General features: G+C 50.4%; 1 protein-coding gene and 1 pseudogene across 1 annotated transcript; both read right to left on the reverse strand.

The window, feature by feature from the left end:
• Nucleotides 1-13405: 13405 nt before the first annotated feature.
• On the reverse strand, nt 13406-15428 carry LOC129200789 (cyclin-Y-like protein 1; annotated as a pseudogene).
• Nucleotides 15429-16659: 1231 nt separating this feature from the next.
• Nucleotides 16660-17898, reverse strand: LOC129200791 (feather keratin Cos2-3-like). The gene is made up of 3 exons (XM_054812050.1): nt 17878-17898; nt 17322-17423; nt 16660-16986 (listed from the first exon to the last, which is right to left on the reverse strand). Exons 1-3 carry the CDS (start codon nt 17896-17898, stop codon nt 16660-16662), a joined length of 450 nt encoding a protein of 149 aa, XP_054668025.1.
• Between the last annotated feature and the right edge of the window lie 643 nt (nt 17899-18541).

Raw genomic sequence — 18541 nt, forward strand, 5'->3', positions numbered from 1 at the left:
TCTTTCTGTCAGTTCTGCACTGACAGTTTGATATCAAGGAACATGTTGGAGCTGTACCAGACAAGTGAGATAGACAGAGCTGTATCATGCAAGTGAGATAGAGCGCTGTGTCAGTGCAGGAGAGGGCTAGGCAGGAATCTTTATCACAGAGGAAATGATTGATGACTTTTGGACCACAGAATGACATCATGTCTAGATGTCAGGAAGGCCAACAGAAAGAAAGCCTGCTTGCCGGGAGCTGAAGGCCAACTGAGCAGAAAAGACACGCTGAGACTGTTAGCATCAGGCATCAGCTACACAAAGGAGAAGATACTCTGTTTAACCTCTCCCTCTCACACCCTGCACCCCCTTCACCACTGTGAGCTGTTCTACTCCTTGTAGTATCTCCTCTCCAGTACTGGAGAATGACCAGTGTGGCAGAAAGTGGAGCCCGTCTGTTCATTAAGTCCTGGTAGATTCCTGTATCTGTGGACTGTTTTCTTCCTCTGTGCACCGTGCTTTGGGCCATTTCTCTTTGGTGGCCCTGGAGAGCAGCTGTGCTGGAAGACAACCAAAGCAGCCATGGTGACCAAAAGGAGTAATTAGCTGGATTTTCTTTCCTGAAGGAGTAAACATGCAAGAGTTTGCAGTGAGGTCTTCTGAGGTGACACTCAAAACTCAGTCTTTGTGCCAAGGCGGGAGTGGGTTGGTTCAGAAGGAGAGACAGGAGAATCAGAGTTAGGCAAAGACAATGAAGAACCTGGAGAAAAGAGGTGGTCTATGTCTGTAGGAAACTGGAAGGTGAATGAGTAGGTTCATTTGCAGACAAAAACAGGGTAAGAAAATTGTGGTCTGGGTCCCAGTAGGAGAATGATTCTCGTTCTGTTCATGCCTAGTAAAAACTCAAAGATGCGTGAGGGAGGGTTCAGGGTTTCATGAGAAAAGGGAACTTGAGAGACATAATAGTGACTATGTCACAATACGTGGGCACTACTAGCTAATGCTAGAATGCATTTTTCTGTCCCTTGTACATCTGATTCTGGTTCTGTTCATGGGAAAAGTCTTTCCCTGTGCCTTTATGTTCATAACCTCCCGGGTGGCCCGTAAAGCAAATTTAAGCAAACTTGAGGTTTTAAAGGAAGACTTTTGCAAGACCGAGCAGTCACTGAGAAGTGCAGACAGAAGACACGAGCTCAGTCAACATGCTCATGCCTTTTGTGTCTCTTTGGCCGCCTATGGGGCCAGAGCTGGAAAAACATTGTGGCTGTAGGGAGCTCCAGGACCATCTTCCACATGGCCATGGGCAAGTTTCTTGTGTTACCTCCTGCCGTGGATGACTCATCTTCTTCAATGGCTGACCCCTTAAGAGCAGAGAAAATTCCTGGTCACTTGTTCCTCCTGTCCAGATCCCAGGGCAGGAAGGGGGAGACTGGTTACCAGAAGATTTCTGCCCCTAAGGCTTGACTCAGGAGACATAATTTCCTGTGGGGTCAGGAGCTTTTTGCTTTCTTGAGGTACTGTGGGTTCTGTGGTTAGTGACTTGTTTGCCCCTGAGAGGCAGACATGCTCTGTGGTAGGCTTGAGTTGTGCTGGAGTAACTGGATGATCTTTGAAAGTGTCAGTGAGCTCTGCCTATGGAGCAATTGATGGGAGGTGACTTCTTCCACACCGGGTAAGGGATTCAGTCTTCCCATGGAACTATTCTTGGGCCTGAATGTCTGTCCTCTTCTTATTGTAGGACACTGCTTGCCTGACCCTGAATAAGGGAAGGCAACATAGAAGTCTTCACTTTCAAGCTCTGCTTCTCTAAGTGTTGGACCACACACTTCAGGAAAGCAGAGAGGAATGGGAGTGTGGGGGTCTATAAGCAATTGGCCTCACCCTTCCTTGTGAGACTTGACAATTTGACCAAGGCACTATGACTCCCAGCAGTGCTTGCTCTAACCACTGGGACACACCTTTCCTCCAGACATGGACGATCAAGTCCGCCCCTTTGAAGTGGAGCTCAACAGCCACCCGTCCCTACCGAAAACCCAAAAGGTCAAACTGCAGTCCTCCAGTGTTCTCTAGACTGTGGCATTCTAGGCTTTGCCCGGACATGTGATCAAACATCAGAGCTGGATCCACAACGTGCAGTTCCCTCCTCCTCCAGCTCTCAGGAATGTAGACAGTCTGCAATTCTATAGAAAGCAATGTCTTATTCTGCTTTGGCACATCTTTGTCATGCCTAAAGAAAATGACTGCCCAGACAAAAACAGGGAGTCCAAGCAGTGGCAGGGTAAATCCATTGTCTCTGTTGGCATCAGAGGGCCAAAACACCCCCACTGTCATAAACGATGATAACCAGTTTATCCCAAATGAAGGTCTGACTCTGCTTTGCCTGAGCAACAAGTCAAAGTAAAGGTGACCTTACAGAGCTCTGACAAACATTCCCTGTCACAAAATCTCAGGGTCCTATGGCAACTCATTATGGACATGGTAATTTCAGAGTGCATTAATTTCCGAATTGCTTACCTGGCTACGTCCTTGCAAGGTGAATCATCTCATTGGGAAGAGCTAATAACGCAAACCCACGTTGCCTCTTTGCCATAGTTCAAAACCTTTTGTGGCAAACTCAGAGCGTGTGGTTGGAAAGAGGAGGGAAGGCTCCAAGTGCCATCTTGTCAGTTCTCCCAGGAATAGCTGGCTTTGCTCCTATGCTGGTGCAGCTACCCATGCTCCAAGGTGTGGGCCGTGGACTTTGTGCTAGCTAGGGAGAGAGGGCTGACCCTGGTTATCATCTGGCTGGGACAGCATTGGAGTTGAAGGTGCCAGGTCAGCTCCAGACATTCAGCCAGACCACATCTGTCTGCATGTAAGGAAAAAATATAAGACCTGTAGAACTGCTCCTCTTGACAAAGACTCAAGAATTCCTCATGTTTGCAAAACATAAACGCACAAATGAATACATGAAACCTCGCAGCTCCCTGGTGACTGTAAACATGTGGGTCTGGAACAAGCCAGAGCCTCTGTGCAGGAACCCATGCTGCAGCAGTGGGTTGTGAGTGTGGGACAAGCCTGACTTCCCACAAGCTGCAAATGCTGAGGTGAAGAAATAGAAATGAAGTTGAGCTGATGAAGTTACTTCCAGCATTAATTACTGACGAATATACTCTCTTCAACAGGCAAAAAATGGTGAATTAGCAGGTGGAAATTTTTTATCAGCATTATCAGCACGTCACTTCACATCTGTGGTTACCCGTCCTCTCAACAGTTTTTCCTTTCTCCCCCCTTCAGCTTTGTCTGTGAGGGGCTGCAAGGTGTGCTGGGTCAGAGCACGGGTTTAATTCCTGCTGCAGAGATCTTCAAGCAGGACTTTGAGTGGATGCGTGTCAGCATGCTCAGCAGTCTCCTGCAAGCAGTTCAGGGCCTTCCCTTCCTCAGGTAGATTACATCCTCTAATGGCTTCTGTTGGTGAAAACAATAATTTGGTAAGCCTCTGGCCACCCTTGGGACATGTAGGCAACACCCCATCCTCTCTTCCTGCGATGCAACTCTTTCCCTTCCCTCTTCCCACAGTACAGGAAAATGTGCCATCCTTAACCACCACCTTCTGTCCGAGCCACCTCCCCAGCAGAGCAAGAGGACCACAAGAGCCTGTAGGGATGCTGCCCTCTAAGGGCCTCCTGTGGGCCCCAGGCTCCTCACCAGAGCCCAGCACTGGTCAGGGTCCACACCTGCAGGACATATTCTGAGGCTGCAAAGACATTTCTCAGGAGGGACAAAGCAAGGCAGGGCCTCATGGCCATTGGCTCTGGAGAAACCTTCCTTAGCTCCAAGGGACAGGTCCTGAATGGGGTCTACTCAGTATCTCCCACTCTACCTTTCCTCTGGGAATGGTGAGGGGTCACCACGTGACAGAGCCTTCGCTAGCAGCTTTAGGAGGGGAAGCACCTTCTGCTGCAGTAGCAGCTGGACAAGTTGGAGAGACCACAGCCCCCACGGTGTGCTAGAATGACAAGCACAAGGATTTCAAGGACAGGAGTGTGTTAATACACAGGCAGAAGATGTGGACCAAAGTGCCAGAAAGGTCCCATCCCCAGGTGATTGTGGCCTGGACCTAACTACTTGCATCTGCACAATCCTCAGCCAGACACCCAAAGGCTTCTGTGTGAGAGGGCATGTTATACCCTTGTTTCTTCCTCCATCCCTTCCTCCCAACTTGCTCCCTCCCAGCTTGCCAGACAGGCATTTGTTGTCACTTCCTCAGGTGAGTGGGCGGTGTTGCTGGGATTTGATTTGAGAATATCTGAGAATACTGCCAGCCTGTTTGTCCTCCTGCCCGGTCTCGGAAGTCTCTGGGAGTCCTATTGCATTGATGTGTCCGGAGCTTTATTCTACCTCGAGGTGCTCCAGACCTTCCCTGCTGGGGTGAGATCCAGCATCCCCTCATTTAAGTCCACAGTTAACTTCTGTTAATGCATGTGTGCTTCTTGTGTGGACACTTGCGCATATGGATCTCTGTGAATGCATGTGGGTGCGCAAAATTGTGCATGACTCCACATAGATCTGCATGATCACGGGTATTTGAGTGTCCTTGTGCGCCACTCATCATGAGGGAGCGTGCCGCCCAACGCAGGGGCGCTCTCCACTGCTCTGGCCATGAGCATCACAGAGCAGCAGGTTCCCCAGGCCAGAAGGAGCAGCTGAACGGTGATGGCACTGACCCGGCAGAGATCTGCCAAGTGCACAGGCTCTGTCTCCTGAGCCCTCCTTTTCCTGCCTCTCCAAATTTCACACTCTGCCCCAGCAAATTTCAAGCCTCAGCAAGGACAGGTTCACACTAGCATGGAATCTTAGTTTAATTCAACATAATAATAATTGGAGTCTTTCAGCTCTGCTGGTAAACACCTTTGCATCTTCCTCCAGGCCAGGATATGTCCCCTCTCCCCAGTGCTAAGGAGACTGAAGGAGTGGGATTAACTTTATGTACAGGGAGACGGACTGAGGAATCCTGCCCGCCAGGCCATCCCTGAGCAGATGCTTCTGATGGAGTGTCATTAATGTTTGCGACTGGACACAGGCCTCTCATGATCAAGCCAATGCCAAGTACACTCAGCAGCTCATTGACTTGGTTCTGAGTCAGGCAGGGTCTGAGACCAAGGGACGGAGGTCCTGATGTTGCTGTCCTGAGAGAGGAAGAATGGTCCCTGTAGGTAGCACAGGGAGAGCCAAAGGAGTTGACGACTGCTTTTGTTTTCAGCCACCAAGATCTTGAAATCTCAGTTTAAGTCTCAGTAACTGGACCCTGGGGGAAAATGGACATCTAATTGAAGGCCACACACCCCAAAGCCTGCTGCTATTCCCCGGGTGGATGAGGAAAATACCCTTTTCCCCTCGGGGACTTCTGGCAGTGGAAGAAAGGACACTTTAGGAGATGGTGAAATGTTGGCCCCTTTTGGGAAGGAAGTCCTCTTTTGTGCTTCTCCTTGGGCTATTCCTCTTGGTGACTTGCTTCCCTTCTTCCAGACAGACTTTCCACATCTGTAGTTATTGCACAGTCGTGCTTGCTGATGGGAAATAGAGGATACCACAGCAGCAGGGCCCTCTCTTCCCTCCCTATCCCCCACACGTGCACGGGTCCAACTGTCCCCATGCCCCCTTCCACCTCTGCAAGAGTCTCAGGCATTGGCTTTGGGCTGCAGAAAAGCATCGGGAGGGAGAATCTCACCCTGCTCATTGTCATCCCCAGGAAATCAGGGGACGCCGTATCTAGCCCCTGAGCTCTTAGACTGGGATGCCTGCCATCTCTGGAGGCCAAGACCACTCAGCTGTCCCAGGACAGGGCTGGTGGAGTGCTTGTTTACTCTTACTGGGTACTCTCCAGGTGGTCTGTTATGTTGTTCTGAGCTGAAGGAGTCGTCTCAGTTTTTCCCCACATGTCCTTCTTTTGCTCCTGTCTCCTGGGCTGGGATGGAGGAAGGGGAGGGTCCAATTCCCAAGTGTCACCACTCCTGCTTCTTAGCAAAGAGGTCTGCAAGCAGAGGGGCTGTTATCCAGATAACATCCATTAGAAATGGTGCAGCAGGCATGGGCGAACCGGGACAGTCACAGCATCTTGCCCCTGTGGGATGTCCGAGTCAGACCACAGTTTCACTGAAGGTTTCACTTGGACCCTTTGTCTTCATCCTGACCTCACCTATTGACTTATAAGCAAATGAAAGGAATTTCACAACCACATACACCAAAGTGCATGTAAAAACGTGCTCACATGCACACACAAAGAGTGCGCATATATACGTGGTTATTTGGACACACCTTCATGTATTGCCCCAAGCATGTGCACATAGATGTGTGTGCACATCTCTCACACATATACATAGGTGAAAACACACACAGTGTACCTCCACCAACACAAACGCTTACTCAAATGTGAGCACACAGGTGTTGTCCCAAAACTGGGGGGTTGTTTACCTAGTGTGCGATACGCCAATAAACACACAGAGCAGAGGTATTTTATTGCGTATTCGCACAGATATGGGTGACTGCCCCAAGCCAGCACACCGACTCTACAAATCAACAGTCATTTACACACTTAATATTAACATATTCATGTTTCTACTACATATGTATTATTTATCATTATATGATTGGTTAATGAACCTTAGCCTCCTGTGTAAATTAGTTCGCATGCCTAGTAGTTCTTTCTTTTGAGTCGGTGGTGTAATTAGGGTGGGTGGTCCGTGAAGTCGGTGGTTGGGGTCTCCCCCCGTTGGAATTACCTTTCCCCTAGTTTTCTACTTCTTTGGCAATCCTCAGCAATTCTTCAAGGTTTTTTGGTAAAACGAGCAGTATATCAGTTACGCTTCTGCCTTTTGACAATCTCATCTTAATTAACAGAAGAAGAGCACATTGTTTGGATAAACATTAACTGTCACAGGGGTAGGGCTATACGATAGATGTCTTTAGCAGCAACTGTCTTGGTTTGAATTGCATGCTACATTTGATTTTGCTGTAACACAGGTATTGGGTCTGTTTGGGATGGAGTTAGCTGCCCCCACAGCAGCCCTCATAGTGCTTTGCTTCATATTTGTAGCTAGAATGGTGTTGATGCACCAGCAAAGTTTTGGCTATTGCTGAGCAGTGCTTGCACAGCAGCAAAGGTGTCTCTCCAACCCCACCTCCTAAAGGCCAGTAGGCTGGCTGTGGGCAAGAGGTTGGGAGGGGACATAACCAGGACAGCAGACCCAGACTGACCAAAGGCATATTCCATACCATATGATGTCAGGCTCAGCAATAAAATGCAGGAGAAAGGGGAGGGGGGCATTTGTTTTCAGGACGTTTGTCTTCTGAAGGCACCACTACACGTACTCTGGCCCTGTTGTGCAGGAAGGGGCTGAAAATCGTTTGCCGATGGCAAGTAGCGAATAAATCTTTTTGCTTTGCTTCTGCATGCAACCTTTGCTTTTATTCATGAAACTGCCTTTATCTCAACCCATGACTTTTTAGTCTTATTTCCCACTGAGTAGGGGGAGTGAGAGAGTGTCACGATGGGCACCGGGAGGCCAGACAAGGGCAACTCACTCCAGTCTTTCGCCTTCGACATGGGGCTCGAGACAACGGCAGTTTTGAATTGAGTGTGCTATGGCTGTAGTAGTTTCTAACTGGCAGGCCTTTGTGTGGGTCAGGGAGTTTGCTTGCTGCACTGCTTATCTCTTTATTTGGCTGAACTTGGAGCAGGCTAATAGAAGCAAAAGCTATGTGCTTTGCCCTGGCATTGAGGCCCTTACTGTGCTGGGGAGCTGTCTTGTGGAGAGGATGAGGGAGTACACCTGCCTTTTCCCACCTGGGTTGTTTTGTTGTGCAGGCTTCGAGGACCCTGTTCACCCTTGAGCTGTTTAAGTAACAGCTCTACTAAGTAACACTGCTGACTTATTGTGGGGTTTGCGGAATCTGGTGTCATGCTGGCATAACAAGAGACAACTTTTGGGTGCGGCAACAGTGAAACGTGCCCTGAGAGGTGGCCGGTCCCTGGGTGGCAGGGTGTGTGGAAGGATTTGGGCAAATGCCAAGGACAGTCATCACCTCCCATAGTCTGGGATTTTACACTTGAACAAGGTAGCATTCCTGGTAAATTGACATGCCACCTAATAAAAGGATGCCTTGCCTACCCCAGTGAAAACCAGCAGCTTTTAGCACTGCATTGAGGCTTGGCCTGTGCCTGTCAAGCTACAATTCAGTTCTATCAGAGGACCGTGATTAAGACAGGGACCAAAACACAGCTGAGAATGCCTTGATTGAGCCAGGGATCCAAACTACATCAAAGAACACGATGGTTGAGACAGAGACCCAAGCCGCATATGAGGACACCATGATTAAGATAGGGACCCAGACACTAACTACAGTAATCGTCCCTTCCAACCCAGTGCATGATGATCTATGATTCTATTATTCTATTACTTTAGCATTGAGTTGTCTTCTGTGGAAACATCCATTTCCACTCCTGATGGCATTCCGGGCAGACTCAAGAAACAGAATAGGCATCGTCTATGACTGTGGAAGACTTTCTGGTGATAGTCCCTTAATATTAGTGTATTCACACCCACACGCACCCCCATACACACACCCACACACACCCCCACACACCCCAATTTAAAATCTTAACTTTCTATGAAATACTCTCTCTTGTAAGGCTAGAGAAGCAGTAATTTTATCCTAGAATGTGTTTCTGAGAAATGAAGCTCATACTCACTGAGATCTGAGAACTGCTGGATCCAAGTCCTTTCTGGAACTGAAATTCCTTTGAGCAGTTGACTGTCCAATTAGAATTATTAGAATTATTAGAATCTTTAAGGTTGGAAGAGACCTCTAGGATCATCAAGTCCAACCATCAACCCAATACCACCATGTCTACTAGACCACGTCCCAAAGTGCCATGTCTACACGCTTCTTGAACACCTCCGGGGACGGTGACTCCACCACCTCTCTGGGGAGCCTGTTCCAATGTCTGACCACCCTTTCGGTGAAGAAATTTTTCCTACTATGCAACCTAACCCTCCCCTGGAGCAATATGAGGCCATTTCCTCTTGTCCTATCACTTGTTGCTTGGGAGAAGAGACCAACACCCGCCTCACCACGACCTCCTTTCAGGTAGTTGTAGAGAGTGATAAGGTCTCCCCTCAGCCTCCTCTTCTCCAGACTAAACAACCCCAGTTCCCTCAGCCGCTCCTCATAAGACTTGTGCTCCAGACCCTTCACCAGCTTTGTTGCCCTTCTCTGGACATGCTCCAGCACCTCAATGTCCTTCTTGCAGTGAAGAGAATGTCCAGGTGGTCCATGCTGCACTGTCATCACTTCAGGGTACAGCGCTCACAGTCCGTCAGCCCCCTCCCAGTGGCCTCATTGTTTCACTGCTTAATTGTGGAACTGCAAGTGCCATTTGCATGAAGGCAAAACAGTCCAGCTGATGACAGCTGAACGACGTAATTTCAGTCTTTCTTTTAAGAAGGTGAACTGATAGAGAAGTTAGATTTCTTTTCCCCCACTTGCCAATGAAGTTTAGCTCTTCTCACTCTTTCTGACCTCTGAAGGACAGTGATGGCAGCAGAGTGACACACTGGATTGTGTTGCTGTGGTGGGTCGACCTTGGCTGGGTGCCACGTGCCCACCAAGCCACTCTATTACTCCCCTCGTCAGCAGGACAGGGCAGGAGAGAGGCACCCTGGAGGTGCCTTTCCTCTGAGTAGGGCGGACATGCATGGTGGAGCCATGGCCTAGTGACTCTTGGTGGTCAAGGGGAGACCTGTTTAACCTGAGGAGGGAGTCTGGCACAACTCAGCCCACACCAGTGGCAAGTACCTCCTGTCACAAAGATCTGAGTTACCGCCTGCCCGTGCACAACTCGGAACTCTCTTGTAGCTCTTGTGGAGTGCAAGGAGCAATTCAAAGGAGGGACCTGACTCATCTCCCCCATGCTGGGGCACAGGGCTAGCCAAGCTCTGGCCTTGGTGTTCATGGAGATGCTCCAAGTAGACTGGCAATCTCTGCTCTGGGGAGCTTCCCCAGAGACACTGCCCCATCCTGGCCATCATTCCCAGACCTGAGATGCTAAACACTGAATGGCAGCCCCATCCCTTCTTCCACAGATTCCTTGTGTGGATCCCTACTCCTTTCCCCGTGTCTTTCTGAATGGATAGAGTGAACATAAGCTTCGGCTCCATCCAGCTCCCGAGAACATCCAAGATGTGCAAAGGCCAGTTGGTGGGGGCACCAGCCTCAGTGAGAGGGTGGTGATCTTTCTTGGCACGATCATCACTATCACCCGTTTCACCTCCATCCCCACCTCCTACGTCTGCGTCATCTTGTCTGTCCTGAGAGTCCACTCTGTCTTGGGCAAGTGTCATATCTTCTCCATCTGCGCTGCCTACCTCAATGTAGTGGCCACCAATTATTTGCCCATGGTCTCAAGTACCCGAGGACAGAGTGGTCTTCTGACTTCTGCACCACAAAGATGCCCCTGTTGAATCCCCTCATGTTCAGCCTGAGGAATCAGGAGGTAAAAGCTGACCTCCCCAGGTTGTCTTGAGGGAGGGGACTGGGCCAGAGTCAGTAGGAATTTTCCCTCCACATGAGTCACCTGAAAACTAAGGAAGAGGAGGGAGGATCATGGACTTGTGAGTCATGATGCCAGCTAGGGAGAGAAGCTGCCTGGAAGATCACCATGACACACAAGATACTGGAAGGCTCCTGGCAGCCTTCTGTTGCCTGGCAGTGGCCTGCATGATCTGTTCCTTAATCTACAACACGACTTTTCAGGTGCCCAAGGCCCCTTTGTCCCATGTGACCTGGAGTTTGGAGGCAGCAGTTCTACAGCAGGCATGTCTGCCTGAGAGGATGCTCAAATACCTTCTGACTTAGAGGTCTGTGAAAAGCCCAGCTGCTGCCTCACTGCTCAAGTAAGAATCTCCAAGTGCTGAAAGACCTGGCCCTGGCCCTAGGGAACCTGTGACATAGCAAAGATTGCAACTTGATTCCTTTCCTTGGGACGAGCACCAGTCTATCATGTCTCTAGAGAGCCTCCCTGGGTCAGCAGTGTGGGGGTGTAAGGAGGTCTGTCTGCAGCAGCAGTTAAAGAGATTTTCTCTACTCTCCACAGTGAGGTTTGGAGACAGAGGAAGAAGATGTGAACCTGCAAGCACCAACTCCCTCTTTCTTGAAACTCTGTGGTCAACCTGTGAAAGGGAAAGCATGACATAGTCCTGTTTTTTTTCTGGCAAACCTGATGGGACTTGCAGTCTTTGGTGAGATGTGTCTTTCAGGCTAGAAGGATTGGAGCAAGAGGGGTCGCTGACCCAGGTCTCTCAGATCCTGCTGTGGATGGATAAATCCAAACCTTGTGTATATTCAGAGAGGTTCTCCTCTGTGCTTTCTGTGGAGAAATCCCCGGTGTTTTTCCATGTGCAGGATGCCAAGCTGCAGGACAGCACCACCTGTCTCTCCACTGAGCCCACACTGGTAACCACAGCATGCGCGATCACACAGAAGAAGTGTGTCTGTGTGTGTCTGTGTGTGTTCCCTGTGCAGTGTCTCCCTCCCCAGCACTGCGTGCTTGTAGACCTAAGCTTGTCCAGCAGTGGCATGCCGGGGTTGTGGTGAGGCTGGGTCTCTGCCTCCCCAGCCTGTGTAGCAAAGACAAAGGTCAGCAACAGCATGCTGGTGTGACTTTTTGGTCTGAGTTCAGATCCAGGGTCTTGGGAAAAAAAGCAAAATAGCCCAATAAAACCGTCAAGTTCAAGGAGTGCCTGGACTTGGGGGAGAGCTATTGAGGGATGCCGTATGAACCACAACAGGCTCCATCAAACCCCCTGAGATGAAACTAACTGAGGCATGGGAATGAGTATTAAGAAGATGTATCTGACTGGCTTTTCCCGCTCTCATTCTGAAGCACACTCTTGCAGAAAGGAGCCCTTGTGGTGAGACACGACTGCTCTTGTGGGTGTATTCCTAGCCAAAATAGCCCGAGGAAGGAAAAATCCCTTCCTAGCCACGCACCTGGACATCAGCCAAACCCTCGGCATGTGAAAAAGACCCATTATCCAGAGACTGGGGAAGACTGTCTGTTCTACTGGATTCCCACCCATGCCCCAAGCCAATCCATTGCTTTTCATGTCTCTCCTCCATCTCAGGGGAATCACCGTTGTTTTGCTGGCGAGAATCCCGGTGCCCCCATTTCCTGACAAAAGCCAGCTGTTCAGTCCATTTCTAGGAATGAGTTTGTCCCTCTGTGCACCGTGTCATGCTAAATCCATTTGGTGGAGCAAAGAGCTGACCTTGGAGAGCAACTGTGTGGGAAGGTGACAAAACCAGCCCTGGTGGCTACAAAGATGGTTTAGCTGAGTTTTCCTTTCTGAGACAGTAAAAGTGTATGTGTAAGCAGTGAAGCCTTCTGGAGTGACAGGCAGAACTTAGTCTGTATCAAATTGGGATGTGTGAGAAGGAGAGACAGAACAGGGACAATCAGGAGGCAAAGAGAATGAGGCACGTGAAGAAAAGAGGTGTCATGTGCCTGAGAGGGACGGAAAGGTGGATGGCCACTGAGAAGCAAAGACAGGTTCTGCATTAACCTGCTCAGTTAACATGTTCACATCTTCTGTGCTTCCTCGCCTACACCTACAGTTAGAAAACTGGATGCACGTTGTGTCTGTGGAGAGCTCAGGGGATGATTCTTCCACATGGCCGTCTGTAGGATCGCCCCCAGGATGTCCTCCCGGAGGTGGTTTTCTGACTTTCTCACACACAAACAGGAGTGTTGGTCTCAGAATGCCCCTCAGCTCGGTGTGGATCCCACATAAACATAAGCAAGAAGTAAGAAGGTGGAGGACAGGACAAGGAACACAGTCAGGAAAGAACATGGACAAGACTCCCATTTGACATCTTTCTGAGAACTGGGAAATTGCAATTATTCTTTGAAAGAATAAAATCACACAAGGGAGAATAGCATGGCTCAGAGTCAAAAAGGAGTACATTTAAAAAAAAAATTCTCATTATCGTCTTCAAACTGTTGAGAGCTACATGTCAGGAGTAGCTGAACTGGAAAAAAACCCACTGCACTTTGCTATTTTTATAGCATCCTTAAATTCCATTTATGTTCACTTTTGGTTTAAGAGAACGCATTCCTCCGGGGACAGAATTGGCTTAGTGTGGATGATCATGCAGGTGATTATTTGCAATCTCGAGCTGAAATTTGTACTGGTTAGGGCCTTCCGTCACATTCTTTTTTTTTTTTTTCTTTTTTTTTTTTGTACTTTGAGATAACCTCCTTTGTAATTTTTAGAGCCATGGCAAAGGAGAACAAGTTACACCTGTAACTGATGTCATTCCTCTGGGCTTCCCGACCTCTCTAGGTGAGCACATGGTCCCGTGTGCCATTATCTTCTCCATGTATCTTCTAACCTTGCTGGGGAATGACATCCTCATTGTCACTGCATGGAGCAAGTGTAGAAGCCAGAATTACATCTCCTGGGACTATCCTCTTTCAGTTACTAGGGCATATGTCAATCTCTGCATAGGTTAAAAGCCTTTCCAGATAAACCAAACTGCATATTGAGCTATCAGCTGTGGAACACTGAAAGTGTCCAAACTGTGTTTGCGATCAGGGCCATGCTTGTAGTAGTCATCTGGAACTTCTTCCTGTGTGAGAGGATGAGATTTTTCCTCAAAAACATCCAATCATCTCTCTGAATCTCTGTTCTTTATACAGTAGAATATTGCTAATGATGCACTTTATCATGCTTCCAAGATCAGATTGATTGACTGCACGGTCATCTATGACTATTGTTGAGCATGAGCTGTATATTTTTTAAGCTGCCCAGGAGAAACACAGTCAGTGTGGTTACTCCTCCTCTTCTCTTGCACATCTATTTGAGACTTGCTCAGGAATATTGTGTTTGATCTGGGATGATCAGGTAGATCAGGTTCCAGGGCTAAACCACCTAGGAAAGCCTGGTCACTAATGTGCTGGAGATGGGAGCTACCACTGCTGGGATCTGAGTCCCCTGACTTGGCCTCCACTGATCCTGATCTGCCACCTGCTGCTATCACCTTGTATGTGTCAAAGATGACCAAAGGGCTAGAGAACCTATCCTATGAGGAAAGACTGAAGGAGGAAAATCTTTTCTCCCTGGAGAACAGAAGGCTCGAGGGAGACCTCATCACAGTAGTCTCCTACTTAAAGGGTGGCTACAAAGAGGACGGAGGCTCTGTCATCACAAGAAGCCACATGGAGCAGACAAGGGGTAATGACAGATCTCCAACAGCCAGGGACTGCAGCGCTGGGAAAGCCTTGGCCTGCATGTGAGGAGCAGTGGCGATGTGAGCAGAGTTCAGGCTGTCCCTGCCTCAGAGCACTTGGGGAGCCAGGGAAGCTGAGTACAGACAGGGTCATCCCCCCTGTTTGTGCTATGGTTGGGTTGGTGCCTGTCCTGTACCACCGTGTCCCCAGGGCACGACCAATTCTCAACCTGTGGGGCTACCCGTGGGGGCCATGCCCACAGTGGGGAGGAACTGGAGATGCCTGGGTGCTGGCAACAGACCCCAGTGCAGGGGCGGCAGGTCTCATGAAGGAGGAGGTGAAGCCTTGGTTTCTGGGCACAGAAAGAAGGTGCCCAGCACCCAGAGGGATGGACAAAGATGGCGCCTCTGCCCCAAACTGTAGGCAGGAGGAGCGTGAGTAGAACCTCATGTGGTCCATGGGGCACTGTACGCCTGAGATGTTATTTTGAGCCATAAGTGCCTTCAGGAGTTCCTTTTCTGCACCCAGGAGACCATGGATACCTGAGGGATGCCAGGATTTAGACCACTACCTGGGACTGAAGTCTGACATCTAAAAAATCTTCAAGTATCACTGAAAAGCATACCTAAATGTTGGCATTAACAGCATTAATTAAGTAGTAGTTCACCCAGGCTCAGGGAAGATGAACACCTGAAACAAGCCATGAGAAGGTAGGGAATCACTGGGCTGCGGAGAGCTCATGTTACTGTGGGGACACTCTGCGCACTGCTGCCATCTGCCCAGTCACCGTCTGCCTGTAAATGGTGGGATGGTGGCCAGAGAGCGGGGATTTCCTGCAGGGATATGCAGGGAGCAGATGCTTTGTGGACTTAGGGCCTGCTGAGCTGGGCTTACACAGACCTCGATAACAGGGAAGATGGGGTCAGTGCCTCAACGCCTTCATCGCTTTGCTTCACAGTTGGGTGGCTAGGAGGCAGATGAAGGATCTCATAACTGAGCCTCCAGGCAGAAAGCCCCTCTGCTGGAATTTCACCTTTTGCTGCGGGGAAGGCAGTCCACAGAGCTCCCGATGTGCATGGCCACCCTTCTGCCTTGGCACCTCCTCCTGGCCAAGGCCTCTGATATGCCAAGGTTTTTGGTCCAGCTGGTGCCTGAGAATATCAGCCAACACAGGAGACATGCGAATGGCCCAGCAGAGACAGATCAGAGAAGCTTCTGAGCACAGAAATGTGTCCCACTGTTGCCGCAGTGGCCCAGTGGGGATGGAGGGGGTAACTGCTCTTGCACAGAGCCTTTCCAGAGCAGAGCTGGGATCTGGCAGTGGTACAACCTTAAAGGCTCAGGAAAGCTGCCCTAGGCTTAAAGGAGACAAGGAACCACAGAGCAGCCACGGGTATTTGGGCACTGGGTGCTCTCCCAGAGCTGCAGCGGCCCATGGGGGTGCTGGGTTCACAGAGAGTGGGGACTCCATTGTGTGGTTGCTACCAATCCTAACTTGTGCATTACCTCAGCCCTGCGTGCCTGGACAGCACCTGGGCCATGCCAGGTGCTGAAGGACTGTATGAGGCGCCTGTCAGCCTGTGCCCATGTGTGCTGGCCATGGACCTTAGACTGGGTAATGGAGGGGAGGGGAAGGTGGGGATGAAATTGTGGTATTGTTGACTCCATATGCCCACTCCTCAACCCTTTGGAGCCATCCTCTATTCGAGCCTCATCCCCCAGCACAGCTCAATCCAGAGCTAGAGGAGATCCCTTCCCAGAGTGCCAGAGGGGCTGCTGACCTCATCCATTGGCAGCCATGGGCTCCTCACACAGGGCTTGGTCTCCCCATTCACAGAATGTGATCCAGGAAGCAGTGCTTCAGGCCCATCTAGGAAGATATACAGCAAGGCTGGAAGGAATGGTGGCCATCTGCTGTGAAGTAGCCAAGAATATCTTCCTCAACTCCAAGGACAGGGCAAAAAAGACAACCCAGGGCAGTGAGTCCTACCCTTCCCATCTTCTGGGAATGAGGAAGGGTCCTCTTTTGCGCCCAAGCTAATTCTCCCCAAGAAGCCACCTTTTGTCATAACCAGACTGGAAGACTTGCCACAGAAGGAAGGAGGACTCGGAGGCCCAGGCTTGAATGCAGCACAACTTTAATGAGTCTAAAGAAGAGAAGGAGGTGGCTCACAGAGAGCACCTGAAGCCACGACTGTCTGCCTACCCACTCTGCAGAGGGAGAGACGCCAACAGGTCCCCGCTAGGCTGGTGTTGAGAGACAGCAACAGGAAAGGAAAGAGAGAGAGGAGAGTGGAAGAAGGAAACAATGGCCCAAAGCTCTACATAGAATGCCCTGAATCTCTGCCTCCTCTCCAGCAGCACGTTCTGAGGTCTTTGGAGGATCTTGCCAGGGGAAGCTGCCAGCAGATTTAGCAGGGTTGACACCTGTTGCCGCAGTAGCGGCTGGTGATGCAGGAGAGGTCACAGCACCCAGAGTTGATGGGCACTCCGTCACGGCTGAGGATGCTGCCAACAGCAGCGGAGGTGGAGGAGCCCACAACGGTGTTCTGTGGGAAGGAGCTGAGGATGGGGCCGGGCAGGGTCACCACCACGGGGGAGGGCTCAATGACGACTATGGAGTTCTGGCACTGCCTGACGCAGGGCTCATTGCAGCTGTTGGCCAGTGGGGTTGGGCCACAGGGCTGGCAGGGCTGGCACTGGTTGTAGCAGGACATTTCTCTGGGCCAGAGGTACACCTGGGAGAGAGGGTAGAGACTAATTAGAGCACAGGTACATGTGAGGAGCAGTTTGTCGCGAGTCCAACACCCCACTGTGAGCATGTGAAAGGCGCCTGCAGTGAGGGAAAAGGGTTTCTTGGCCTCATCCGGACATGGTACTGCAAAGTGCCACCAGCCCCAAGGTGGCTGATGACTATCTCTTAAAAGAAGAGCCTCCTCAGGCAAGTCCCAGACACTCGCTGTTGCCCTTCTCCCCCCTCCCATGACAAGCAGCGCCACAACCCAGCACAGGATGGAGGAGCACGCATCTGCATGACCAGAAAAAGGGCGTGGGGAAAGGGCTTCAGACTCACCTGCTTCCCAAGGAGAAGGAGACAAGAGAAGTGGATGAGAGAGCGAGGAGTCGCACTGGCTTTTATGGTGGCCCTGACCTGCCCCAGGCCCAGAGGCAGCTTCTACGGAAGTGGCAATCTTCTAAGGTGCTCGTGACGAACAGAAATCATCTCAGCTAATGACATGGGCTGGGTGGTTGTTTTCCCCAACACTGCCTATTCATTTCCTGGCTCTTGCCATACCCATTCCCTCACAGAGGCGGCTTCTGAGTGCTGGGATTGAGAGGCCCCAGGATTTCCGGGGCAAGAATGTGTCAGTGCCGGCAAAAGACTCAGCTCAGGTGCCGGATAGGTGCAGGGCAGGCAAGTGATGTTGGCCTGGGGCACGCTCGTGGGGTTGCCTGTGGCTGCATTGACAGGAAGGGGCCCAGCTGCTCCCAGCCCTGCAATTCCTGGCTGGTCGCCCAAGGGCTTTCCTTGCGTGAGGACATGCTGTGTCTTTCTCTTTCCCTCCCTCAAACACAGCTGGGGCAGAGGAAGCAGCAGTCCACCATGTGCTTCCATTGAGCACACGTACCCTGGGGTACAATACTAACATTTCCGTAGCTTGCTTCAAAACAGCATATGCACACCTAGAGCTTTATAATAATATCAGCTTCTTGCAGTCTAGAGAAAAGTGTAATTTAGAAGTTAAAGGCACTGCTCTAAATGCAACAAACAGAGGGAAGACCAATTTTGAGGCACTGAGGGATCGATCTGAGTGACAGATGTCATCTACCTGGACGTGTGCAAAGCATTTGACACTATCCCACATGACATCCTTGTCTCTAAATTGGAGAGACATGGATTCCACAGATGGACCACTCGGTGGACAAGGAATTGGCTGGACGGTCGCACTCAAAGAGTTGTGGTCAACAGCTCAATGTCCAAGTGGAGATCAGTGACGAGTGGCGTTCCTCAGGGGTCGGTACTGGGACCGGCGCTGTTTAACATCTTTGTCGACGGCACGGACAGTGGGATCGAGTGCACCCTCAGCAAGTTTGCCAACGACACCAAGCTGTGTGGTGCAGTCGACACGGTGGAGGAAAGGGATGCCATCCAGAGGGAGTGCCTGGGAAAAGCTGTTCCCAGCCTTTTGGCCTTGGATGAGATGCAGGAGACTTAGCTTCAGGGCCCCATGGTCTGGGGAAGGCGAGGGGAACTCCCGCATCAGCTGGCATCACCACACAGGGGAAACCGCC

Source organism: Grus americana, unplaced genomic scaffold (genome assembly GCF_028858705.1).
Source record: "Grus americana isolate bGruAme1 unplaced genomic scaffold, bGruAme1.mat scaffold_495, whole genome shotgun sequence".
Lineage (NCBI taxonomy): Eukaryota > Metazoa > Chordata > Aves > Gruiformes > Gruidae > Grus > Grus americana.

Bases quoted from the DNA above. Each gene is read 5' to 3' on its own strand.
- LOC129200791 (XM_054812050.1), bottom strand. From the start codon at position 17,898: ATGTTAGTATTGTACCCCAGG. The intron at 17,424-17,877 runs GTACGTGTGCTC...CCACTTCCGTAG, and splicing joins TGTTAGTATTGTACCCCAGG to AAGCTGCCTCTGGGCCTGGG. The intron at 16,987-17,321 runs GTGAGTCTGAAG...CCTCTCTCCCAG, and splicing joins TCCTTCTCCTTGGGAAGCAG to GTGTACCTCTGGCCCAGAGA.